At 40.0% G+C, this 27,147-nt stretch overlaps 1 protein-coding gene across 1 annotated transcript in view; it reads left to right on the top strand.

The window, feature by feature from the left end:
- Window positions 1-10,481, top strand: part of RASSF8 (Ras association domain family member 8) — a 135,487-nt gene extending 125,006 nt beyond the window's left edge. The window contains exons 3-5 of the mRNA XM_082849657.1: window positions 6,043-6,932; window positions 9,234-9,378; window positions 10,025-10,481. Of these exons, the coding sequence (XP_082705783.1) occupies window positions 6,043-6,932; window positions 9,234-9,378; window positions 10,025-10,146 (1,157 nt within the window). The 3' untranslated portion in view covers window positions 10,147-10,481. The remainder of the gene's footprint in view (window positions 1-6,042; window positions 6,933-9,233; window positions 9,379-10,024) is intronic.
- Window positions 10,482-27,147: the final 16,666 nt, after the last annotated feature.

Here is a 27,147-nt window from a genome sequence, read left to right on the forward strand (position 1 = left end):
TCTTCCAGATTCACTCCCTCAGCTCACGGCTCCCTGACCGCCTGTCCATGCACACACGCACACATACTGCCCATCTGCCGTACTCTATTTTTCTCTATTGTGCTCCCCCCCCCCCGCCCCTGCGACATATTACATATAGGCCACAATCCATTATCCACATTTTTGAAACCTAAAACATTTTGAAAGCCTAAAGTTTATCATACTTAATTTGTTAGCCATACCTGGCATGGCTTGAACTCATTTGGTAGTAAAAATGGATCTGATTTGATGTGAGGCTGAGGCTGCTTTTAATCTATATTTATTCCATTTGGTATGAAATTGACATATTTTACTTTAGAATTTTCAACATGTTTGACTACAGACCTGCAGGCTAGCACTATGCTACCTTCCTAGAATCCAAAAAATTCTGAATGTTTAGCATATCTGACCTTAAAGCTGTTGGTTAATGGACAGTAGACATACATTCTTTCCTTTGTGTGTTGTGTATTGCCTGCCACTCTTTTGTTATTGCTTATTCTCATAGCTTAAAACCATGTCTAGCTTGTAGTAGATACTCAATACCTACTTGTGAATAAATGAATGAATTTTTTTAAGTTTCTGTGAATTACAGGCTGAACTTGGTGATGTCCCATTCGTCTCTAAGATTATATGATCCTTTAGAAGATAAAGAAAATAATATATTTTATATTGTCATATTTAACTCTTAATTTCATATATAAATTATCAAGTTTAGAAATTTATAAATTGGTTAATTTTGTATCTGTTTACAAGTAGTACTATCCATTGTAGACTATTTTGAAATTTAGCAAAACACAAAGAAGGTAAAAGAAGCACTCATGACCTTGCTTCCTAGAAGTAAACACTATAAGCAATGCTTTTTGTGTACCTACAGATGAGTTTAAAAAAAAAAAATTCACTCTAATGCTTCATAGTTTTAAAGTCCCACTTTTCATTACTGAATTGGGAATTAAATTTTCCACATCATTTAACAGTCTCACAGCAGTCTTACGAGGAAGGCCCTGTTATGATCCCTGTTTCAGAGATGATGGAACAGAGGCACAGAGATGTTTAAATAACATGCCCAAGCGCCCGTAGCTGGTAAGGAGGGTCCTGGGATTCAAACCAGTAGTCTGATTCAAGAACCCTGCTCTTAACTACTGTTATACTATGTTATTTATATCCCCTATGATCTCAATGGACAACTGTTAGAAAATATAGTCACCGACTGAATTACATTGAAACAAAAACTAAAAATCCTTAGTACTAAAATATACTGCTTTTTTATAGCCAGGGTCATCTTTTACAACTTTTATATTTATAGCAGTAGTGTAGTATATCATCCATAATTCTGAGTATCCTCCATAATTCTAAGTATCTTCTGTATTTTCCACATCCATAAAAGATTATTTTAATGAATGTGAACACATGTAATTCACAGCACACATCAGTCAGGATGGGTAAGATTATGCTACATTAATAATCCCCCAGACTTTGGTGGTTTATAATGATATGTTAGCTGTTATTTTGGTTAATATTATTTATGTAAAGTAACCAGCACAAAGCCTAGCAAACAGTGGGCATATTAAATGTTAATCATTGTGAAATCAATAAATGTTTTCATTATTTTTAGTCGTAGTATATTTATAATAAAATCCTAAGTAAGTCCTAAATTAATATGCAGTAATTCTGTGATTACATGATAGTCTCATCAACACACTGGGAAAATATACTGTGAATGATTTAACTATGGGTTGAATGCACAGCTAGCTGACATGTTATACTCAAAGGTATTCTTGTACCACTGTCATCATAAGATAAATACTCTATGGTAAGAGTTATCTTAATAGCTACACACAGGACTTACAGAAAGTTCATTGACAAATTTTCAGAATAGTTGTACATCATTGGGAAATTGCTTTAAAATATATATATGTGTGTATATATATATATATATATATACATATAAAAGCATCAAAAGCATTTAACAGACTATAAAATGTTACAATGTAAGTTCTGTTACAGAGAGCAATGTTTATTGTAAGAATTTTAAGTCATTATGGAATGAATTAGTTTTGTTCACTAGATTCTGCATAAGATTCCAAAATGTTTGTAGCTCAAGGAGAAAAGTATCTATTATCAGAAAAACTGAGTGGGGTAGGATAGTTTATTCACCACAGATAAAGAATAAGTCAGGTGTTAACTGACATTACTTACAATATGTCCAGAAACAGGAGGATATGTTAGCATTAAATTCATGAGAGGTTAATGCCAGCTCTGTCATGTCCTTTTGAAGAACATAGAGTGTTCATCTTTGGGGTAAGGAGGATTTCATACTGAAGAAACGATCAAATGTCAGTTAAAACTAAAATTTCTGAAGAGCATTCATGATCAGGGTGTCTAATAGAATATATTCCCAGGGCCTGACACTATTTCTGACAAATGTTTGTTCACTATATATTTGTTGAATACATAACAAGAAGTGACTTTTTTTTTTTTTTTTCCGCGGTACGCGGGCCTCTCACTGTTGTGGCCTCTCCCGTTGCTGAGCACAGGCTCTGGACGCACAGGCTCAGCGGCCATGGCTCACGGGCCCAGCCACTCCACGGCATGTGGGATCTTCCCGGACCGGGGCACGAACCCATGTCCCCTGCATCGGCAGGCGGACTCTCAACCACTGCGCCACCAGGGAAGCCCCCAAGAAGTGACGCTTTTAAATGATTTTATTTTTTTGGCTCTAAGGAGAAATTTCCTAAAATTGTAAAAAAAAATGGTTACAGTTTTTTAAATGGTTGAAATAAGAGCATAATGTTTCTGGGTGACTCATATTTGAGTGTTCGAATTTTGGTGTATATTTCTAAAACTTCATATTACTTCACCTAAATATTCCACTTTAACTTAGGTGAAAGTAGTCTGTTATCTCCTTTTTTTAAAAAAATTTTTTAATGTCTTTATTGGAGTATAATTGCTTTACAATAGTGTGTTAGTTTCTGCTGTATAACAAAGTGAATCAGCTATACATATACATATAACCCCATATCTCCTCCCTCTTGCGTCTCCCTCCCTCCCACCCTCCCTATCCCACCCCTCTAGGTGGTCACAAAGCACCGAGCTGATCTCCCTGTGCTATGCGGCTGCTTCCCACTAACTATCTATTGTACATATATATCAGTCGTCCAGTGAGATTCCACTGATGCACTAAAATCTCTGTGATTTTCCTCATTATATGAAGTTAATGATTCTTGGGATTACACTCAATTGCTTCAGCTCTTCAGAAGTATAGTCAATATTTTATTTATCATTACAAATTGTGGCATACAGGCCTAGGTAGCCAAAACAGTTTAAACTACAAATGCCATAGATAGATAGATAGATAGATGTATGTTCCTTTTTATTAGTCTTAGGGCTACATCAAGATAGTATGCAAGGTAGAACTAAGTGTATCCACCTAATAAACTACAGTAAAAGGAGTTTTGCAGGAGGAATTGGAATCTGTCTAAATGAAGTATTCACGTTCTGTAGGGCCTTGCCAAGTATACGCATTCAACTTCCAATGATTGTGGAATTTAGCTCTTACATAAACGATCTAAAACCCTATTTCTGTAATAAAATCAAAGTATTAATTCATTTACTTTTTAAAAAAGCTTTTTTATATAGCTGGATGGATTTTTTTGCCTAATTGCACTAAATATGCATTATTTAACAAAAAGGAAACACTAGCAATAAAAGCAATCCTAAATAATCTACTAAGACATTCTCACAGAGTAGCAGTACCATTAAACATTGGAAAAATAAGCTTTATATTTAATTATGACTAAGTTAGAGTCCTTAAAATTTTTGATTTCACTCATATAATGTAATGATTCAGTTTTTTTTTTTAAAGATGCTTCATGGCCTGGTAGGATTAGAGAGGGTTCTACTGGTCTAGTCCAACCCTTCATATTTACTGATGAGGACACAGGGTCCAGATAGCAGGAGTGAGATCTAAAAGTAGTTCATAGACAGCAGAGCCAGGAACACAAAGTGCTGTGATCTTTGAAGCAGTGTGTACATCTGGAACGAGTTTAACCTTGAAGGTTTGTTGGGTGGTTTTTCTTGGTATAATTACAGTAATTTTTAACTTGAAAATCTTTAGAAACATTTTTTTATTCCAAGAAGCCAAATCCAGTGTGCTAATAAGGCTTTGCATTCCCCTTGTTTGCCCAGGTATTTTGATAGTAGCAACAACTAATACTTACATAGCACTTTTCAATGTTATAAAACATGTTTATATTTTATATCTCACTTAACTCCTACAACATTGTCAGGTAAGAAAACACAAGTCTCACTCTACAGATGAAGAAACCAGAGCTGAAGGAAATTTAATAATTTGTGCAAATCACGTAAATATACGGCAGAGCCAGATCTGAAAACAGGCCTTCGGACTCCAGAGAGCCCATATTCTTTCTTTCCACTCTGTCCAGCTTTACAGAGCTAGGAGTTGCTGCAAGTTGATTAAGAATTCTTTGAGTCAGATTGTTGTCGCGTCATGTCACTATTTAAAGGAGGAATCTGGTCAGCCCTTTTGTCATGTGAATAGCAGTGTGTTCAATTAATGATGGCCGCCACATATTGAAAACCTGCTACGGGCCAGGCAGTATGGCAGGTGCTTATTAGCCCTGATTCTGACTCTCAGGACCTATGAGGTACTGCCCCTCTCCCCACTCTAGAAGTGAAGTTAGGCTACTTATCCAGCAAGTAATTTACCCGAGCTTAAAACTCTAGTCTGTTTGCTTTCAAAGCTCCAACTTTTCAGCTGCACCCAAAATTCAGGTTTCCTTAAAGACGAACATACACGTATGCTTAGAGCAGTATCACTCTTCATCTGCTACTTTGGAATAGCACATGTGGGTGTTCATAGTACGTATCCAGATTTCCATTTATTGGCCCAGTAATTGAGGAAATACTACTATTGGTTCAGAAGCTCATGAAATAAAAAAGAAGACAGGGAAGTCAAATCAGTAGCTGTATATGCCAATATGATAATTGCTAGATGGCAAGGTGAGTTTTTTTTCTTTGTAATAATATTAACTACTAATGGACACTTTTTTTTAATTGAGATGTAATTGATATATAACCTTACATTAGTTTCAGATGTCTAATGGACACTCTTAACAAAATTAATATTTTCCATCTGACCCACACACCTTAAATGGAAATATTTAGGAAGTGTATTCAAGCTAATGACATTATATTGTCTTCTGAATCTTTATCTTCCATAATTACTGTTAGATTCAGTATATTTTTAACATAAATGTAATTTTATTCTACTTTTGTTTTTTAATAATATCATTTTTGCCTTTTTAATGTTTTTTAAAAGACCCTTTGAAGCTATTACTTATCAAAACTGAACAAGACTTCTCTTCAGGCCCCACTCTTTGTATGAGACTATTTTGAGAGTTGTTTTCACTGAGGTGATTTTTTATTTGCCACAGGTATGCAGGACGGTATGGGCAAGGAAAGGCCTACCCAGCACCTGTAGCTGAGTAGCAGGTCCTCCACTGGCTCCATGTCTCCTTTCAGGAGGAGAGACGGGGGCTCCAACCTTCCCAAGTCCTGATGTGCAGAGAAATCAGAGGGATTCCTCAAGTGGAAGTTTGCTCAAGTTCTGAAGTCCTGCCTGGTTCCTGGGACCAGGCCCTCCTGGCTTCCAACAGGACACTCTAGTGCTCTCCTTAGTTTCAGCTGGAGGTCTTGCCGCAAACAAGGTCTAGGCGGTCAGGCATTTGACAAGAGGGTAGATTAAGATTCCCATTGAGGTTTAAAGTGTAAAGATGAGTTTCTAAGTGAGTCTGAAGAGTGTATGCAGTTCACATCCCATAGTTTTGTGTGTTACGTATCTTAAGGAGTTCAGTATCCTCAAGCGAAAGTTTTAAAGACATCATGGGCTGGACTTTGATGCTAATTAAGAAGACACAGTTATCAAATAGTGTCCTATGTCTGGAGGCATTATTTTAGCTGTTGGTATCCCTTTTTGACAATTTATTCTTATCTTTTTTTATCTAGGTCGAACTGGAAGGTACACTCTTATAGAAAAATGGAGAGATACTGAAAGACACTTAGCACCTCATGAAAATCCTATCATATCCTTAAACAAATGGGGGCAGTACGCTAGTGACGTACAGCTGATTTTACGTCGAACGGGGCCGTCTCTCAGTGAGCGGCCCACGTCGGATGGTGTGGCTCGAGTTCCTGAAAGAACTTTATGCAGGCAGAGTTTGCCCCCCTTAGCTAAACTGAGGCCTCAGATTGACAAAGCAATCAAAAGGAGAGAGCCTAAAAGGAAATCGTTAACATTTACAGGAGGTGCCAAAGGGTTAATGGACATTTTTGGAAAAGGTAAAGAAACTGAATTTAAACAAAAGGTGCTGAATAACTGCAAAGCAACAGCAGATGAGTTAAAGAAGCTGATCCGTTTGCAGACAGAGAAGCTCCAATCCATTGAGAAAGAGCTAGAATCAAATGAAATAGAAATACGATTTTGGGAGCAAAAATATAATTCTAACCTTGAAGAAGAAATTGTCCGCCTGGAGCAGAAGATCAAAAGAAACGATGTAGAAATTGAAGAGGAGGAATTCTGGGAAAATGAATTACAGATTGAACAGGAAAATGAAAAACAGCTGAAAGACCAACTTCAAGAAATAAGACAGAAAATAACAGAATGTGAGAGCAAATTAAAGGACTATTTGGGTCAAATCCAGACTATGGAAAGTGGTCTTGAAGCAGAAAAATTGCAACGGGAAGTTCAAGAGGCACAGGTCAATGAAGAAGAGGTTAAAGGAAAGATCGGTAAGGTCAGAGGGGAGATTGACATTCAAGGCCAGCAGAGTCTGAGGCTGGAAAATGGTATTAAAGCCGTGGAAAGGTCTCTTGGACAAGCCACCAAACGACTACAGGTAAGGACACTTTTATTAGAATGTTTCATCTATTTAAAAGAGTTAAATATTTGGAATCTAAAACACTGAACTCCTCTTTTTCTTTCCTCATGGAAGCTTCTTAAACTCTGTGTTTCTCCAAATCACTGTAGGTTTGCTCTTGATTTTCCAGAATGATAATGCCTTTATTTTCATCACTGGTCATGGAAAAGAATCTGAAAATAGAAAAAATGTTCAATAAAACACAGAAAGTTGACTGGAAATATATAGAGAGAAAAAAGAATTAAATATATTTCGGCATCTTCTTTACTGATTATTCATTTTCTCTTACATTTAAAGTTAGAAACTTACTTTGGTTTATCATTTTCTTAGAATTTCTGTGACTTATGACAAAGCTAAGATGTGAGGCCAAAACAAAGATGAGAGCTGAAGCCACACAGATCCTTTTCCACGGAAGAAGCTTTCTTACTGTGGCAGTGATAGCATTAGGTAATCGGATACAGGAGATGAGAATCTCAGAGCTGGAATGGACACTAATGATGAGATAGTGAATCTGACCTTCTCCTTTTAGCGATAGGGAAACAAGAGCTGAAAGAGATTACCAAGGATTGGTTCACCAGTGATTGTGCGGCTAGCCGGCTGCTTCTCTCTCACGTCTCCTTTGTTGCTAACCCCACCTCCTCCCCTCTCCCGTAACTGTCCTTTGCTTCCCTGAGGAGAGGGGCAGGTTCCTCTTTGATTTTTCCCCATCTCTAGTGGGTACAAGAACATTTCTATTTCACACTTACTCCATGATCACTCAGCTTGTATTTCTTGGATACCCATTCTTGAAAAGACAGTGTGGTAATGTTAATGGGAGTTGCAAAGAGCTATCAGTTTCTAACAGCTGAAAGAGAAAGAGACACCGTTGATTATAATATGGCTACTTATATTTAAATAAATTAAAGTTAAATAATATTCAATAAAGCTCTTTAAAAATATTAAATACATTTAAATTTCTGTTTTAGTCACATTTGGCCACATTTCCAGTGCTCAGTAGCACATATGTGCAGTGGCTGCTGAACTGGACAGTGCCGGTTTAGAAGCTGTGTGATCATGGATCAAAGCGTGAGCCGTGAGGCTTGCTGGTTAGAAACTGAGTGTATGTAGTAACAGCATCTCCAAATAGTGCCTGTGCGCACCGGAGTTTGAGAAGAGCTGCTGTAGAGTAGGAACGGTTCCACAAGCAGAGAAAACTGACGTTTCAGGAAGAACTGATGTGATTTCCTTTCTCTGCCACTAACTGCAGTGAGAGGTAGAACTACCACCCAAATTTGCAGTCAGGAATTTCTCATATAATAGAAGGTTGTTAACTTATGATTTGTCAGCATTTTACTATTTGGATTCACTTCAACACAAAACGAGTGCAGTTGGAAATTACATTGCCTTGATATTACAGGAAACACTAATTTGTGACAGTTGTTACTAATAAACCCCACTACCTGTGAAAAGGATCTAATAGGCAAACTACTAACGTATCTCCAAGTACCCCCTACACTCAGAGTAGCGAAAAACCCCGCCTTTCTGTTTTCTCTTCCCTATAACCTCACCACGTCCTCTGACACATCCAGCTTGGAGGCGGCCTTGCCACTTTTCTTATAGTGCCCTAAAGGAGAGAAAGAGAAGAAAGTCCATCTGATAACAGAATGCCTCTCCTTGCTTTTGGAGCTTTCTGGCCGTCCAAACTTGGTCTCCTTACTTTAGCGCTCTTCAGTTCTCAGATCTGCTCATCAAGGATTAAAAAACCCCATAGTGGGAATCTTGCTCTCCTTGCTTTCCTTGCTATGATATAAATCTCAGTAATGGATCCCATGAAAACTTAAACAGTTTAAAAAGAACAAGAACCCTGAATCTCATGGACCCAAGTGACTATTAATTTTGCAGTCAGTTATGAAGTAGGTAATAAGGAAGTTTAATTGTGAACAGCTTAGCAAGCTTGCTGTAAACACCAGGATGGATGGAATCCAGTGTTTTATTCATGGAAGTTTATAGACATATATTTATTTCATCAGGTGCATAGTATACTTGTAACAGAGGAAAGCATGACATTTAAGAGAACAGACTGAAGAAGTTGGCCTTTATTTGCTTTAACTTTTGGCCCATGCCACAGAGTGAAAGTGACCTCCTTAGCCCATTACATTGATATAAACCAGGTTTGTTAAATGCATTCTTGTGAAAAGTGTCCCACATTCAACCCTTGTAGCAGGTGGGCTGTCACCAGGATGTCTGTAGCTGGCCAATAGTGAATCCTCAAATTTTAGAAAGCATTTAACTCCCATCTAGGACAAAGAACAAGAATTGGAGCAGCTGACCAAGGAGCTGCGGCAAGTCAACCTCCAGCAGTTTATCCAGCAGACAGGGACGAAAGTCACCGTCTTGCCAGCGGAGCCCATCGAAGTGGAGGCCTCACATGCAGACCTAGAGAGGGGTAAGATTTGAGAGATCGCTTTTTAAAAAGCTTTACTCTCTTAACTTGGAATAAACTGCTTACATTCGGTTAAAATGTTCTCCTACCATTCAAATCTAATTCTTGAGCTGCTTAAAAAAATTTTTGACGTACTTGCTGTTTCTAGGGAAAATCAATAATATTTAGGTTATTTATTTACTTAGATGACCAGATAGCCTATCATTAGTTTTAAACTGCTTCCTTACAAACTTTTCCTGAAATGTGTGAGTCGTAGTCTATTAATTGAGTTTATTAATTGAGTTTTAGCTTCTCTCTGTTCCTAATGCCCCTTCTTCCTCTCCTAAGAGTCTTTGTTATTAATTTGGGCTGATATTTAAAAGGCACTTCTAAATCTGTATATGCATATAATCTGAACAACCCAGAAAGAGAAGCAAAATGTTCACCTTTTAAGAAAAGATCATGAACTGCTCAAATCACTGAAAACTATTTTATCAACTGAGAGGGTCAAGCAGACGTAACCTCTCCTCTCACCCAGGACTCACAGAGGGTTGCAATCGTTACTGTATATTATTTGGTTCTGGAGAGCAGGAAAAGGTCTAACTTTTCATATTGCTAAGTACGCCAGGTTACTGCAAACATCAAATGACTTTCTCTGTTTCCTGTTTAGAGGCACCGTTCCAGTCGGGGTCTCTGAAGCGACCTGGGTCCTCTCGGCAGCTCCCCAGTAATCTTCGTATTCTACAGAATCCTATCTCGTCTGGTTTTAATCCTGAAGGCATATATGTATAACATTATCTGTCTTCAGGGGAGAGACCCAGTAAAGGTACCAAGGACAGTGAAAATTCCTTCTTTGATTTTGTGCCAATGATGAACAGAGGATATAGTTCACAAGCCACCGTGTCTTTTTTCTGTCCTAAATTGCATACCACTTGGAGCCATACCCTGTGCACTGATGCTAAAGAACAAAGAAACTGTGTTTTCACACAGCCACAGTGTTGATGTTTTTGTCCAGCAGCTGTAATGCAAAGCCTTCATTTTTATTTGTAGCATTTCGAGAGCATTAGGAAAGTATTATACTGTGTGTATACATAAATAAAACCGTGACTTCAGAATGAAGAGAAATACGTGACTGGCTTAGTTTATTTATTCCATGTAATCAATTAAGGAGTGAATGTTGACATTTTAATATTTTTTATTAATACTTATCCTGTGACTGAGTTACATTGCATATTGTGTGACGATGACTTTGTGTGCATGTTGCCAGACTCCATGCGTTGCTGAATTACAGCTACACAAGTGTCATAGGGGGCTCCGCCATAGAAACTGACTCCAGAAGAACTGACTTGCATTTACCTTGTGAACCCATCCTAGCCGCTGCTTAATTAGGTGAGATAATTCAGGTTTTCTTTTTAATCTGGTGTTTCATCTTTTCTTTACAGTATTTCCAGCATATGAATGAACCACATACAAGAGCAGAAATATTTTCATGAAGTAAATTACATGTTTAAAAGGTTTGCAGTGCTTCAGACACTGTTGAACAAAAATGTAATTGTTGAATATCTATCCAAACAGGCATGGGGTTTCCTGATACATTATGTGTTTTGTTTCTGCCCTGCCTTATTATTTTAGTCTCATGGGTCCTCAGAGTTGCCATCATACATAAATTAGAAATGTCTTAAAAAAAAAAAGAGATGTCCAAGGATATCTTCAGGAAGGTTGCTCTAAGTGATATTTTTTTTATTTTAAAATAACCCACTTTATATGTATGGTCTATTGGTGTAAGCACCCATGGATAAGTTATTGCTTGCACAGAATTTACTGTGTACATTATGAACTATTGCAATTTTTCCAGTCACTTAAATAGAAAGTAGATTGGAGTTAGTTACTTTTTACCAAGGAAATAAAGTTAAAGTCAGTGTTCGTTTTTATTAATTTTCAGCTTGACCTTTGCAGGACATTAATCTCCATTTGTATGTATTATTTTCTTGTTTATAAAACCAAAAATGAGTCAACACCCCTCCCATGAGTACTGACTTAACTAAGATGCACAAGAGTATCTAGATGGATGTGGTCAGATACTTCTTAGCCATTTTTACTTTCCCTCTGATCAGAATTTGGTACAATATAATTAAGACTTCCATCTAAAATTTAAAGTAGTTTTTTATTCTGAGGAAAACATATAGTCTGTATTATTTACATGCAACAAAAGTGGATTAGTATATTAATGCCATGGTAACAATAAAAAGGTGTAAGTTATATCCTATGCATGAGGGCAATTTTTGATGTTTTAAACACATCTGACTTATTTTTGGTTTAATGAATGCTGAGAATGCTGCTATATTTAGGTTTCCAATGAAAATTTTTAAGAATGGCTATGACAATATGTAGAAGCTTCTAGAGGACTGAAAGTAATAATGCATAGTTGCCTTTTCTAGTCCAGCTAAATGGCAGACCTCAACTAAAAATATTTTCTTTGGGTTCTTGGAGTTATCGAGTTGACCTTGCCATTATATTGTTTTGCAAAAAAAAACTTGAGAAATAAATGATTCTTATCTAATAGCCACAATCTATACACATTTGCTCTCAGTTTATAATAGTTATTTCATATCCATATATATTTAAAAATTAGAATTAAAAATCAAAATAATTTGTAGATTTTTGTGACAATAATGGTTTATGTATGCCTGATATATGCCTTATTTTTAAAGGGTTCCATTCTATACTGGGTCATTTTGTTATTGTTGTTCAGAGAAATTGAGATCTTATTCACAAAGAAAAACATTTTTATAAGTTGATCACATTCTATTTAAATCAAAATGTTAAACCTAGATATATGAGACTTCGCAATTTTTAATTGCAACGATGCCTGGGCATGCCATGAAAAACACAAAGTATCCAACTTAATTGTTGTAAATTAAGCATTAACCTAATATTAACCTAATAACTTTAAAGAAAGACTGGGAGTAGGATTCTGACAACTTCATCTGAATTTTCAAGCTGCCAGATAATCTTCACAGACCTAACTACAGATAGAAATACTATTTCCTAGATGAGAAGAGTATATAAATGTGAATTTGATTAATACAATGAGCAGCTGTACTTTTTAAGCAGTTATATTATCAACACTTCTGGAAGCACATCTCTAAGAAATATTTTCTAAGTATTTTTTTTAAATAGAGGAAAGAAAACTCATTTCCCTAGAACATCTTAAAAATATCTTAGTCTATTTCTGATTATTTTTATCTATTGTGAATACAAATGAGTTAGCTTAAGTGCCACATCTTTGGATACATTTCAGAGGGGAAGTGGGCAATGGTACGCAAAAATACCAAATAGAGAATTTTGCATCTGGGGGCATATTCAGGTTCTGAATACTAAATTAGATTGTAAGTTTTTAAAATTATTATTACACTGAAAGTTGTTTTATTGTGATTTTCTACAAGTATTAAATACATTAGAAGATTTTTTTTTCTTACCAGGGAGTAATTTGAAATAGTATTGGTATATTTGACCCTTCTGAGTGTTTGTCATCCTCAGCGAATGATCCGTAGTGGCTTGCCTCAGTCCTTTTGTTGTTCTTATGAGATATTTTGGTTTGTTAGCTTTTTTTCTTTTTTTTTTCTCCTGATGCACAGGGTATTTATATGTGAGATTTCGGTTGGTGTTAATAGGAGTTACCCATTTAAATCCCTCAGCCATCACTGAGCTAGTCATCAATTTCTGTAGTTCAAATTAATCAAACTAGAGCTCAAACAAGACTAATACAGTAAAAATGTAAAAGTTACGGTGTGAAATGTGAATTTTAACAATGTTTAAGAAGAACAAATAAGCACTTGCTTCCAGAACATAAATACATTTTGCACCTGCGTTAAAAGAAAAGTTTCTTTGTGAATAAGAGCAAAGTGGCCTTTAGAGAAAAGAAACTTCATTTAAAACCGTTTCTGTGAATATCTTTCCAAGTTACAACTATAATAATGGATTGAGGAGACAATATGGAAAAGGCAGAAACTCTTGATTTCAGGTGCGCAAAGGGCACGGGCAGATGGACGGTTCCTTGTGTGCATTGCCTTTGAAAAATTGGGCCTTAACTTATATGTAAATAAGGATGCTGTGTTCACATCCCTCTTCTACCTAAAGTTGTCTTTATTAGTCCATATTGTATTAAATTTAGCTCATAAGTATTACTTTTATATTATGTCAGTTTTTTTAAGTTGCATGTTTATACTGTTTGCTACAGTATTTTTCAGTTTTGGTTTAAGACCATCAGCTGTACGGAGAAGACAGAACAATCACTATTTATTCAGTGTTGCTGCTTTACATTTCCAGAGTAAGCTTTTGATGCCAGGACAGTGACTGCTTGAAAGCTGCAGGAGCTCTATTCCAGTGCGTTTTATATATTTTTAGAAACCAAATAAATGCAGATAACTATTTAGTATACTAATTATATTAAACCAGCAGAAATATAAAGGCAATAAAGTATATACATATATATATGGGGGGAGGGAAAAGATTAAAAATAGGTTTACAGCCAGACATGGCGATAGCCCTAAATGTATTTCTCAATCTGTCTTTCTTTATTGACCCGAAGAGGATTTGAGTTGCTGCAGCTTTAAACAGAAAAATGCCATGTCCACTAACTGTGGACACATAAATATGCTTTTAGTACTGCTTTGCTTATGTACAAGTAAAATGTCTGTAATCTGTATTATATGTAATTGTTCTTTTCTTTTGACTTGCATTTCAAAATGTATATTTTCTGATTATTATCATGAGCTGTAAAACAAAGGATCAATATCTGATATTCTCCCAAATAATAAATCTTCAGGATTCACTGGGGCATTACAATTGCTGGTTTGTTTCTTACGTATGTAATATTTTAAACTGTAATTGTTTTTCCTTTAAAAGATGCCTAAGAGAAAAGGTCTGCATATCAGTGACACAGAATTACATTTTTCTAAAAGTAATGTTAATTATAAGTAAAGAATTATCTTTTCCTGCCAAGGCAGCTGCTTCATCTGAGTGACACTGAATTAAGAAACTAATATGTCTCCCTTTTATTTCAAAAGTAAAAGAAAAAATTATTTAGTATTGAAGCGCTGTATTCCCAGATCTCTTTAAAACCACAAGTGAGAGGAAGAGCAGGAACAATTCAGTCCTTCCCACTTGCCGGGCACAACAGGAGGTGCATTCTTCCATCCAGGAACTTCTCCCAAATCACATAACTGATAAGTAGTTCTTAGGGTCCTTGAATGTAGTCCTTTCAGATACCAAGGTACTGTCCTGTATTCCACAATAAAGCTGCGTAATAAGCTTTACAATGCCCAGCTTCTACATTTTAACCACTTTTCAGTGTGGAAGTATATAAATTATCTTTGGGTTTTTTTTGTTTGTTTGTTTGTTTGTTTTTTGCGGTACGTGGGCCTCTCACTGTCATGGCCTCTCCCGTTGCGGAGCACAGGCTCCGGACGCGCAGGCTCAGCGGCCATGGCTCACGGGCCTAGCCGCTCCGCGGCATGTGGGATCTTCCCGGACCAGGGCACGAACCCGCGTCCCCTGCATCGGCAGGCGTCTCAACCACTGCGCCACCAGGGAAACCCTATCTTTGTATTTTTTACCAGTAGAAGTTCGATCTTGTTCATGAAATTATACATGTGAATAATAGGATGTTATAAAAGTGAAGAGAAAATGAGAAACATTAACTGAAAATGTAAATTATTCTATGTCCTAGTTTGGACTTTTAGAATTTTAATTTCCATCCTGTCTTCCTCACCTGCTGCCCATTCCATGTGTTTGTGCTTGCCTCCCTGAAGAAAGACCAGCGGAGTTCTATAAAATGGGCATAAACACGCTGGGCACATTCATGCTTTCTGCAGACATTCAGAGAGCCTCTGCTGTTGGCCAGACACTGGACTGAAGTTAATATGATTTGTTCTGCACCTCAGGGAGGTTTACAGTCTAGTGACCACCATTAAAGGAGGGCTTCACCCCAGCGCGGGGTGTTGGCAAGCCCTGGAGAAGGGAATATAAACTGGAGAGGGCTGCCAGCGCAGACAAGAAGATAGAAAGATGAAGAGGCTGGGAGGGCTAAGAGAGAAGGTAGGCGTCAATCATGAAGGGCCTTGGTTGCCATGTAAGAGTCTAGACTTTATCCTTAGAGCCACAGAGGAGTTTTAAGCATGGGAATGAAACGATCAGATTAGCGTATTAGGAAGATCCTTCTGACTGGCATCATGAAGAGCTGCCTGAAGAAGGGCCAAGGCTAGAGGCGATGAGGACAGCTTATGAGGTCTGCGGGAGTCTGGGCCAGAGGTGGTGGTAACCTGAACTAAGTAGGCTGTTAGGGTTTATTCAGCAACAAGTTCTTACTGAGCACCTACCGTGCACCCGGAGAAGAGGAGAACCAAAGAGATCATAGGCATCTGAAGTAGACAGTAGCAAAAGGATATGATGTTTAAATGGTGGAGGAGGGAAAAAAGAATCCAAGAAACCCCAGGCGTTTGACAGCTCTCCGCAGCCTTAAATGAAATGGTGGAAACGGTGCCGTGGGACTCGATGAGTAGTCACAGATACTCTGTTCTGTGTGCTGGGTGGCAAGAGATTGGGACAGGAGGAAGGGAAGGGAGAGGATAAAGACACAGAAAATATGTATTTGAGACGTGGGCCTTCAAATGAGTCTCCCCCTTGTAGACAGCCCCTGCAGGCTTTCCTGCAGGAAAACCATGGTTTTGGGGGAAAAGCTCTTTGCAGCACCAAATTTAAACACCCCAGTCTCTTAGTCTGGTGTGTTGGAATCCTGTTTTCCCAGCATTATACTTAACTTTGTGTTCTATTGATGTATCTGCCACTTTCATTCATCTGCCATGGGTATGTGTCCACGATGACAGAAAGGTCTGACTGTGGTCCAGAATGAAAGGAAGCGAAGGGAGAACGGACAATACCGACGCATCTTCGTTTATGCCAAGCCGATATTTACAAGTTTCCTGCAACTGCCCAAAGCGAGAAAATCAAATAAGTGAATTGGAATACTTAGTGTCATGCTGTTTTTAAAGAACAAAGCAAATCACAGACACTTCAAGCAAAGAGCACAATGAGCTAACATGCTGTGCAGCCACAAGCAGCAGACAGGAGGAGGCTGGCGAGAGCAGGGCGCGTGCAGGGTGCACCAGGGGCCGCCCTCTCAGCCCAGAGGGCCGCAGCGTGGCAGTCGCTGAGCACCGCCTGATGGCTTCCACACCATCCCCACCAAACCCCAAAGACTAGACCCGCACGGGCCACCTTGGGCTAAAGTCGTCTCCCTTTGGGGCTTCCCTGGTGGCGCAGTGGTTGAGAGTCCGCCTGCCGATGCAGGGAACGCGGGTTCGTGCCCTGGTCCGGGAGGATCCCACATGCCGCGGAGCAGCTGGGCCCGTGAGCCATGGCCACTGAGCCTGCGCGTCCGGAGCCTGTGCTCCGCAACGGTAGAGGCCAAAACAGTGAGAGGCCTGTGTACCGCAAAAATAAAATAAAATAAAAAAGGTCTCTCTTTGATTGAGCCAAAATAGATTTCCTTATAATTTCCAACTTCCCTTAAGATCTCACAGAAGAAACAATTTTTCACCAATATGACAGCACTGCAGAAATTTGAAGGCATCTCTTATGCCATCTAGTGTTCTCTTTCCCGGGCTAAATATTCCCCGTTCTTTCAAATAAGTATAATTTCCAGTCTCCACACTTGAGAATGTGTCAGCTAGGACTGATCACGAAACTCCGTCTGTGATTTAACCCGGTCACCGTGGAGGAACTTGATTCATTGTTATGAAGCCTAAAACGAAACTGGGTTGGGTGGGAGTGTGGGCGGTTGGTTAGTCTTTTGTGAACTCCGTCCCATTATTGAGTCATTGAGCTGACAGTTCACTGAAATCCTGTCTTTTTCACATTTTCTGCTGTTAGTTGAAATCGTTCCTAATTTGTAATGTGTGGAATTGAGTTTGGGAACGCATGTGCAGCATCCTAATTGATCAAAATACTTATCATCTCTGAACACTCTGAAAGTGTGTTTAATCCCAGAAGGAAGAGGTGAGCTTTAACGTCAGATCAATCATGAGGTTACTTTTGTGGAGGGCCGAGTCCTGCCGGAGCACATTGGAGGTGAGCAGGAAAATCAGGACAGGTTCCATGGAGGAGGTAGATTAGGCTCTGGAAGAGTTAGCAGGCTTTCACTCAGTTGTGTTTATTGAGTTTCTACTATGTGGTGGTCACTGGAGATACAGCAGTGAACTAAAAAGACCAAAATCCCTCCTCACATGGAACTTGTATTCTTGAGGAAAAGACAGAGGAACAAAGGAGTAAAATGTTTAGTATTTTTGATTGTGATAAGATCAAAGGAGGAAAAAAAAAGCAGCAAAGAACGATAGGAAGTGCCAGAGGTTGAGAAAAGACTCAACCTTAGGTGGCTCCGAAATCCTCTCTTAAAAGGTGACATGCCTGCAGACATGAAAAGGAGGTACCTGGGCCACGCAGCCCACGTTCGGCTCCTGTAAGCGGAGTCCTAAGTGCCTGAAGAGCCTGTGGAGTCCAGCTTTCTGTTTCCAAGCAACTGACTCGGAATATACAGTCCTTTTCTGGCTGTGAGCTAATAACCCCTTCTCCCAATTATTCGTTCGGTCTATCCTCTCAAATCTAATAAAGTGAAGGGAGAAGATACTTTTAAATGTTTAAAATTCAAATTGAACTAACCTTAATCCTTCCCAAATTAAAATTAAATTCATAGACTTCTATGAATAGATTAAAACCCGACCTACCCTTTTTTCCAAATAGTGGCTAAAGGAATACCTTTGATCTAAAGAAGCTTTGTTCTGTTAGACATCCTCTCCAAATTTAATGCAGCTTTATAACCTAAAGGTATGTGTTTTTCCATGCAAGCTCTTACACAAAAACAAGCCATTGTCAGGTGCCCTACCATAGAATGATCAGTCTGTGTTTACGGAAGGCATCTGTAACTTGAGTCCATGGACTCATAGGAAAGGTTTCAGAGGTTCCTTGTACAGAGACTCCTAATATGGACATTTGGGGGGTCGTGGAAAAGTAGAGAGTACGCTGAGTTGGGGTAAGATAAGGGAGTGATAGATGGGGCCGTATTGTGAAGGACATTGAGTCTCATCAGGCAGGCAACGGAGAGCCAAACAGGGTCAAAGGAGGCTTAAGATTAGTTTGCTTTTTCGAGAGCTTACTCTGGCAATCTTGGAGTGATCGGGCTGCACTGGGAAGAGATTGGTCTTAGGGGAACCTCGTGGAAGGCAGTTGTAATAGACCTGCTTAACTATCTTCTGTGAAAACTGTCCTGAACATCCACCCCCTCCAAACTCTAATAAATAGCATTGACAGTGCTTCACCTTGTGTCACCATTTTGCCCTGAACATACGTCTAATACAGCCCGTGAAAAAATCCCAGGTGGACATAAATGGAAAATCCCTAGACTCTGCAGTGCAAGGACAGATGTGGAGAAATTGCTCAAGCGATGGCACAGAAAAATTTCACGGCCTGGCATCTGGCTCAAGGCCCAGTCAAGTTGACCCATAAAATTAACCATCAGCCAAATAAAAACCTTTCTTCTTACTGAATACCACTGTGTACAAACTCTCCAGTATGTCTCAAGTAAACCACTGGAATCGCTATTGCTATTTGACCATATCTCTCTTGCCAAGGGCTCTGACACCAAATAACGTATAAGATTTAAAGAAAACAGTGGCTCAATCCTTTACACAGTCCTCCCTAAGCAAACACTCTTGGAGAGCTCCCCTCTGCAGTGTGGTAAATGGAACTTCAAGTGAAGCTACGGAATAGAAGTTTAGGCCAATTCTTGAAAACCTGTTTGCTAGGAACCAGTTCTATCTAACCATAAATCTCTTGGTGCCGTGACTGTTTCTTCTTTTATGACACAAGCAAATAAAGATAGAATGCTTCCAAACCAGATTTTCACTTCTTTTCGTTTGCTTTCGCCTCAAAATTATATCCTTGATTCCTCCAAATCAACAAACAGTGGCATGTTTTTCAGGTCCATTTGGGGCACTGGGGAGCTGGTAGTCATCGTTCTGGAATTCCACTACTTCATGATATCTTTCACGGGGGTGGGATCCACTGGGAGAGGAGCTATTGAGAGGCTGGTGACTCAAGTTGTGTACTTGTCCTGTTGAGATGCTGGTAGAATCCACATTGATGTTTCCAGACAGCATTTGAATATGCAGGTGTGAAGCTTGGGCAGGAAACAAAGCTGAAGGTGGACATACAGAAACTATCTGCACTGAGGCATTTTCTCTTGAAAATGCAGAGACCGCTCCCCCCCCCCCAAAATAACATACAAATATATTTTTAAAGGAAGAAGTAAGTTTCTCAAGGAGACGTATACATTATTGCTATGCAGTATGGTCAGAGGACCAGCAGCCTCGGTGTTGCCTAGGAACTGTTTAGAAATGCAGAGTCTCCAGCCACACTCCAGACTCTGTGAGTTAGAATTTGTATGTTAGTGAAATCCCCACGTTATTCACATGCACGTCTGCATTGGAGGAGTCCTGGAGTGCACCCAGGAGAGGGCCAAAGGCAGGAGCTGGAGGAACATCTGCATTTATGAGGCTGACAGACAGAAGAGACTTGAAAGCAAGACCAGGAGAATCAGAAGCTGAAAACATCGAGAGAAAGGTCTAAGAGCAGATGATAGAACACCAGTCTAGACGAATTATACTTGGGTAAGAGGGCGATATGAGGACAAAGTTAACCAATGCCTTTTCGTTTTTAGTGTCTTTTGTTTTTGCCTTTAGCAACTCCAGATTTTCTAGAGAATATTAACAGCATCACCTTTCTCTGCTCTTCTGGCCTCCATGCCCAGAAAGGATGAAAAGATCACCAAGTATCCAAATATCTGGGCTCTTCTTACCTTTTAGGGTGACGAATTGCTTTTTGTAGGTGGGTGATTTAGGGGACGTGAAGAGAATTTTGAGATGGGAGTAGACTGCCCTGAAAACAGTATGATTTAAAGGTAACAGACCAACAAAACAAATAGACTGGCTTGGGCCTGAGGATCGAGGGTTGAATAGGGAGGAATAACCAACACCTGGAGACGGGCTCAGCCAAGACGGAGAGGCCGTGAGGTTTGTGGGCCGCAGGGCCATCCATCTGCAGGGCTTCTGAGGCTTCCGGGCAGCTGGGACGCACCCACGTAGAGGTGGGGAGGGCAGAGCTGCTAGCACAGCCTCCCGCTTTCCAGTGCTTCTCCTGCAATGGGGACTGAGGACCAAGCCCTTCACCTCTTCCCCTGAATTTTGTGGTCCAGGGCTTCTTGTGCTATCCAGAGGGGTGGAAAAAAGGAGGGTAGGGAAAATGCCCAAAATTGACTGATATATACTGATATAATTAAGAAAAACAACAGGGGCTTCCCTGGTGGCGCAGTGGTAGAGAGTCCGCCTGCCGATGCAGGGGACACGGGTTCGTGCCCCGGTCCGGGAAGATCCCACATGCCGCGGAGCAGCTGGGCCCGTGAGCCATGGCCGCTGAGCCTGCGCGTCCGGAGCCTGTGCTCCACAACGGGAGAGGCCACAACAGTGAGAGGCCTGCATACCGCAAAAAAAAAAAAAAAAAGAACAAATGTGATATTTATTTAACTTTTACTGTTGTGGAGAAATTCATGTCTGTTTCATTTAGTTTACCCTCTATTGCCACCAGAGTTGCTTTTTTTCTGATAGACTTTATTGGAAGTGGTTTCTCACAGATTAACAGTCAATAACTCCTAAAACATAGGATGAGGATGCAGTCTCCCTACTCCGTGTGACTGAACAGAACCTCTCTGGCTAAAACTTAGCCACTCCCACACCCTCACTACAGGGTGTCCTTAGACATCAGGCTTCCCACTGTGCTTAAAGACTGACCCTGCATGAAGACCCCTCTGTCTCCAATCCTCACACCTTCCCTACTGGCTTTAGCTAAAAAACTTGACCTAATATACTCCCTTTCTTGTCCCCCCCCATCAATTAAGTTCACCTATTATATGCTAATAGCATCCTTTACTTCCTATCACAGAAGTTATCATAATTAGATAGTGATTTGTCTGACTATTTAATATCTATCTCCTATAGATCATTTAATGTCTCTCTTACTATCCTGTAAGCACCAGAAGGGCAGGGACCGTGTCTCTTTTGTTACCCCTCTATTTCCAGTACCTATCACAGGCCCCGGCACATGAGATGCAGTCAATAAATATTAATGGAATGAAAAGATGAATGAACTTCACCTTGCATACGAGAGGATGAAGACTCATTAGCCAAGTCAAATCACTAGCAAGTGAAGTACAGAAGCATGGATCTGTTCTCACTGGTTCCATCGCCTACCCGTCCTCCACACCAGAAGGGACCTCATCTCCCTCTAGACTTCAGTGTCGTGGCAGAAGCACTGGTGCTGGACAAGGTGGTGAGGGGGAAGCAGGCACAGAGGTAGCTCTGGACTGGTCCCTTCTCACTTGCCCTTTCTCTGCTTGTTCACCAATTTCAGTATATACTCTATGAACATTAACTCCGCACCTTCCGAAAATAGTCTGCCTGTTTGCAGAAGTCTTAGCATCTCTGGCCCAATGGCCTTAACCCTCATGTGGAAGGTCATAGAAATATCCAAAACCATGACCTCTCACTTATCCTCCACCTTCATCTATATCATGGACTTGTTGACTGGGAAAAAAAAAAAAAAGCACAACCTAAAATTTAAGAATTATGTTTTATTCGGTGAACTTTCGGAGGACTAAAGCCCGAGAGGCAGCCTCTCAGATAGCTCTCAGGGACAGCTCCCAAGGGGTCAGGGAGGAGCCAGGTTATATAGTTTTTGCAACAAAAACCCAGGTAGTTGGAACATCGAAAGATTACTGTTAAGAAAACCAGACACCTCAAGTTAATGAATTTAGTACTTTTCTGTGTATGGGAAGGTGCAAGAGTTTGGGGCTTATTGAAATCATTCCTGTGATACGCACCTGAGCTATCTAGGGCGTATCCTGCTTTGTTCCATTCTGAATCCCCTCAGGGTGCGCAGTCATGGGCGGCCGCAGTGGCTGATAGCTTGATGGCTGCAACATCGTTCGTTTACTGATACGGCAGGAGACGTTCTTCATCCACGGACTCTGGTACACGAGCACTCAATTAGATATATGGTACTCGTACAGTATTTCTCCTATGGACAGGATCACCTCTCATTCCTAGTGCAGCAATTCCGTCTCTGTCCCAGATACCTGGGTTATATAACCTGAGGCTGGTCCTTGATCCACCAAGCAAGCTTGAGGTCCATTTCCAAAGCCCAGGTGTCCTTTGCCTCAAATTCCTTTCTCTTGCCCAGAGCTACATTCCTCAACAGGTCTACTCCATCTGCTCTATCTGCTTACCTCCTCCTCTCTCTTCCATGCCCATGGTTCCCTCTTATTGAAATATTTCATGGGATTTTGGGATTAGCAGAAGCAAACTATTATATATAGAATAGATGAACAACAAGGTCCTACTGTATATCACAGGGAACTATATTCAATATCCTATGATAAACCATAATGGAAAAGAGTATAAAAAAGAATGCATATATCTGTATAACTGAACCACTTTGCTGTACAGCAGAAATTAACATAACATTGTAAATCAACTATATTTCAATGAAATAAAATAAAATATTTGTTCAAAGCTCCGTTAGGCTTAATATCTCTAAGATAAAGAGAGTAAACACATTCTTGCCTAAATGGAAATTAGTTTAACTACACTTCTTCACCTTATAATGTCATTGAAGCAAATTCTCAACGTTTGAATGGCTCGAAGTACTTTTTAATGATTCTTTTACTTGTTTGTTCTATTTATCACAACTCAGAGAAAATGCATTGTCCATACATTTTCCTTCACCTCTGTTGACCGTTTCTTGGGTTAAGAAAAAGCCTAACTTTCTCCAAACCAGCCTGCAGCACCGAGAACACATGTAGAAAGAGTGGGGAATTTTGCCTGCGGGGAGCACGTAGTTAAAGCCTGACACTGCGTCTTTCCTGTTCCAGTTGCTCCTGGAGTGTGATGATGGATCAGAGCCTGATTTAAGAGGGGCTCCCACCTTCCCGGGGGACGCAGCGCGCCGCAGCCGTGCTCTCCCTGCCTGTTCGCCGGCGCCCTCTGCAGGAGGACTCTGTGTTGGCTTTACTGTATCCAAAGTTCCCTCGTTAGGCTCCTGCAGTCTTCACACAACTGGAAGCTTGATCTTGTGACATTGTGAATATTAGCTGTATTTGCCCCACAAATTCCCATCTGTTTAAGGTTGGGGATTTGTTTTCATGCTGCAAAATTTCACTTAAAAAATTCCGTCTACACAGAAACTCTGGTGCTTGGCAGGTTTTCAAATTTGGGGAAAGTCCCGACATAGATATTCATGTTCAGATTTTAATTTATTTTTAAAATCCCTTGGCATATAAAAGTAATTACCTTCTTGTTTTCCCTTTGTTCTAGATCTTTACCCCAAGTCTGTATTTTTATTTGATCTTCCTACTGAAGAGGAAATATTTGGAGCAGGCTGAGCTGAAGAGTAGAAAGGGTTGTAGTGAGAGAGAAATTAGGCTCTGGGCCTCACTTTCTGCAATTTACTGTGATGCCTTGAAAAGCCATCTCACTCCTCTGGACTCTGGCATTATCTTCTGTAAAATTAAAGGACTGACCAGAATGATTCCTATGATTTCTTCCAGCTCTGAAAATTAGTCACCTTATGCTTACTCCTGGATTATGCTTCTCTGTCAATATTCATCACTTTTTAAAAAAGTCATATAATTACTTTTATCTCCTACATTGTCTTTTGTGCCTTTTAATGGTCATATTTATGGCTCTGTTGCATTTGCTGTATTCTCTTTTTTTTTTTTTTTTTTTTTGCAGTACGCGGGCCTCTCACTGCTCTCCCGTTGTGGAGCACAGGCTCCGGACGCGCAGGCTCAGCGGCCATGGCTCACGGGCCCAGCCGCTCCGCGGCATGTGGGATCTTCCCGGACCAGGGCACGAACCCGTGTCCTCTGCATCAGCAGGCAGACTCTCAACCACTGCGCCACCAGGGAAGCCCTTGCTGTATTCTCTTAAACAGAGATCAATGATTTTACGTAAAGATCTTTCAAGAAAAACAATGACACAGTCATTGTGGTCATCTTTTTAAATTAAAAAAAAAAAGTTTTTTTTTTCACCATCCCCTTTCCAAATTACATATTACTTAGCTGTTTCTTTACTCTGTAGATTCTTTAGTATCCAGCATCAGTCTCTGAACCAGGGATACTTGTTAATGATCTTTTATCATCCAACAATAAAAACATTTATTGAGCACCTAATATGAGTCAGACATTCTGCCAGATGCTATGAATACAAAGACAGACTAACCCTGGACCCTGTAAATTAAGGCTAAGAGGAAATGACCCTGTATGTTTAGAGGTTAATGTGCTGCTACCTACTCTTCATTATTCCTGCTCTATCCCAAAACTCAATTCAAAGATATGACACTGGAACTACACTCCCTGATGTGGACAGATAATCTAAGGCAGAGGAACACGATCTTCATACATAAAATATGGCTTCTGTCATATACATGTGGCAAATGAAAATTCTTACATGATTGCCACAGCTTCTTTATCTCTAAAATACGGAAGTATTTTGTGTGGACTTAGGGCAGGGATTGGACTCCATGATTCTAAGATTCATTCTAATTCTTATGGGGCTGTGGTTTGGACTTATAGCTTAATTGTACAATGCTTTCAATAATTGATAAGAAGCAAGACTTTACTTCTTCATAAAGTCTAGCTGTAATGAAACCAAATCCATGGAATCTTCCAGTGTAGGAAAACCAAATACATATCTACAGTGGTGGACTAATTGGTCAAGGTCACAAGATCAGTGGAATAAAAACTTACTCCATTGGGGCTTCCCTGGTGGCGCGGTGGTTGGGAGTCCGCCTGCGAATGCAGGGGACACGGGTTCGTGCTCCGGTCCGGGAAGATCCCACATGCCGCGGAGCGGCTGGGCCCGTGAGCCATGCCTGCTGAGCCTGTGCGTCTGGAGCCTGTGCTCCACAACGGGAGAGACCACAGCAGTGAGAGGCCCGCATACCGCTAATGGCTGGTTGTGAAGATCATTATCATCTTTCAAAAAAAAAAAAAAAGTGAAATAAACAAAGTTGAAGGGATCCACGGCCAAAATACCTGCACTACAAGAAATGTTAAAGGAAGTCCTTTGGGCAGAAAGAAAATGATACCAGTTGGAAATATGGATCTACACAAAGGAGTAAAGAGCTCTACTTGGATACAGATTTCATTAGCTGACATTCAGCCTCTACCATATGAGAGGCAGCAAATGAAGAAATGGTAGAAACACGTAGAAGGTCTGGTAGAAACATACGCTGATCATTCAGGGAAGGAAGAGCCGATAACTCTACACCCAGGGAACCAGGGAAGAAAACAGGAGAAAGAAATTTCTTGGAGGAGGAGAAGAAATAATTTAAAAATTCTAACGGGCTAATGCCAATGTGTGTTGGACATCAAGGAAAAAAATCAAACCACATTCAAGATACCCTTTGAGAGGGTAGGAAACCAATTATGTCTTTAAGAGATTTTTGTCTAAATTGATTAAGATAAAATTTCATTACTAGACTAGAAAAAATTTTAAAACTGGCCCTTCTACCGTTTGTTCATAATTTCGTGGCTATTGTTCTGATTTCCAAACCAGATGTGTCTTGGAAGGCAGGAACTTTGCCTTCTACCTCTGGACTCCCTCACTCTCAGCACGGGCTCTAAGCCTGGTTCTCACAGAACAAGTGCATTTTGATTGAATCCTTGGTTTCATAAATTTTCAACTAAAATTCGGCCCTGCTACCAGGCATATTTAGACACATTTTGAAAGGTTACGCTGAAAAAACACTATTACTAGTCTATTCCTTAATATTATGAAGTTTAAAAAATTAAAAGTTTGCCTCTTGTCACAATTATTTCTTTATAGCAAATATCCTTCTAGTCTTTTAGAGCATGCCCCATTAGATGTAGTAAACCTTCTCTCACAATCCCTACAATAATGATCTTTATCCCCACCTCAGAATGATGGCTCTGAATGAAACCATGGTACCACACCCCACCCCACCCCATCCCACCTTCCCCCCCATCCCCCCGGGCCAGGGCCCAAGCACGAGGCTCCAGCCACAGAATCCCACTTCAGCTGTCCCTACCTGCAAGTAACTGTTGACTGGTGATTGTACACTAAGAAAAGTGTCTCCACATTCTCCCAAAGACCCTGAATTACACATTCCCATTTGGAAATAATGGAAGTCCAAACAAGCAAAACAGATTTGGGCTGTACATTTGTGTAACTGATTCAAGTTACAAGAGGCCAGATTCATGGGCCTGCAACCTGTACAAGGTCCTGAACTCGGAGGGGCCCTCCCTGTGCTTGGTTTAATGCTCTGCTGTCACTGTCATGAAATTCTTGATAATTTGATTTTTGACCTTGTGAATTGTAAGTGAAGTTAAATGCGACAGTGGAGCGAGCACATGTGTGCCCATCATTCCTTAGCTCCCCATCTGCAGACAGCATTCTCCACGTCCCATGAACACAGAATTCCAGTGGGTCTACAACACCAGGGAGTTCAGCGACATTCAAAGCTAGTGCAAGATAAGTGTGCTACATCTTTTTTTTTTTTTTTTTTAAGTCTTGATTGAATCTGTTACAATATTGCTTCCGTTTTATGTTTTGGTTTTTTGGCCGCAAGGCATGTGGGATCCTAGCTCCCCTCCCAGGGATTGAA

This window comes from Leucopleurus acutus (genome assembly GCF_964270905.1).
Source record: "Leucopleurus acutus genome assembly, chromosome: 11".
Classification (NCBI taxonomy): domain Eukaryota; kingdom Metazoa; phylum Chordata; class Mammalia; order Artiodactyla; family Delphinidae; genus Leucopleurus; species Leucopleurus acutus.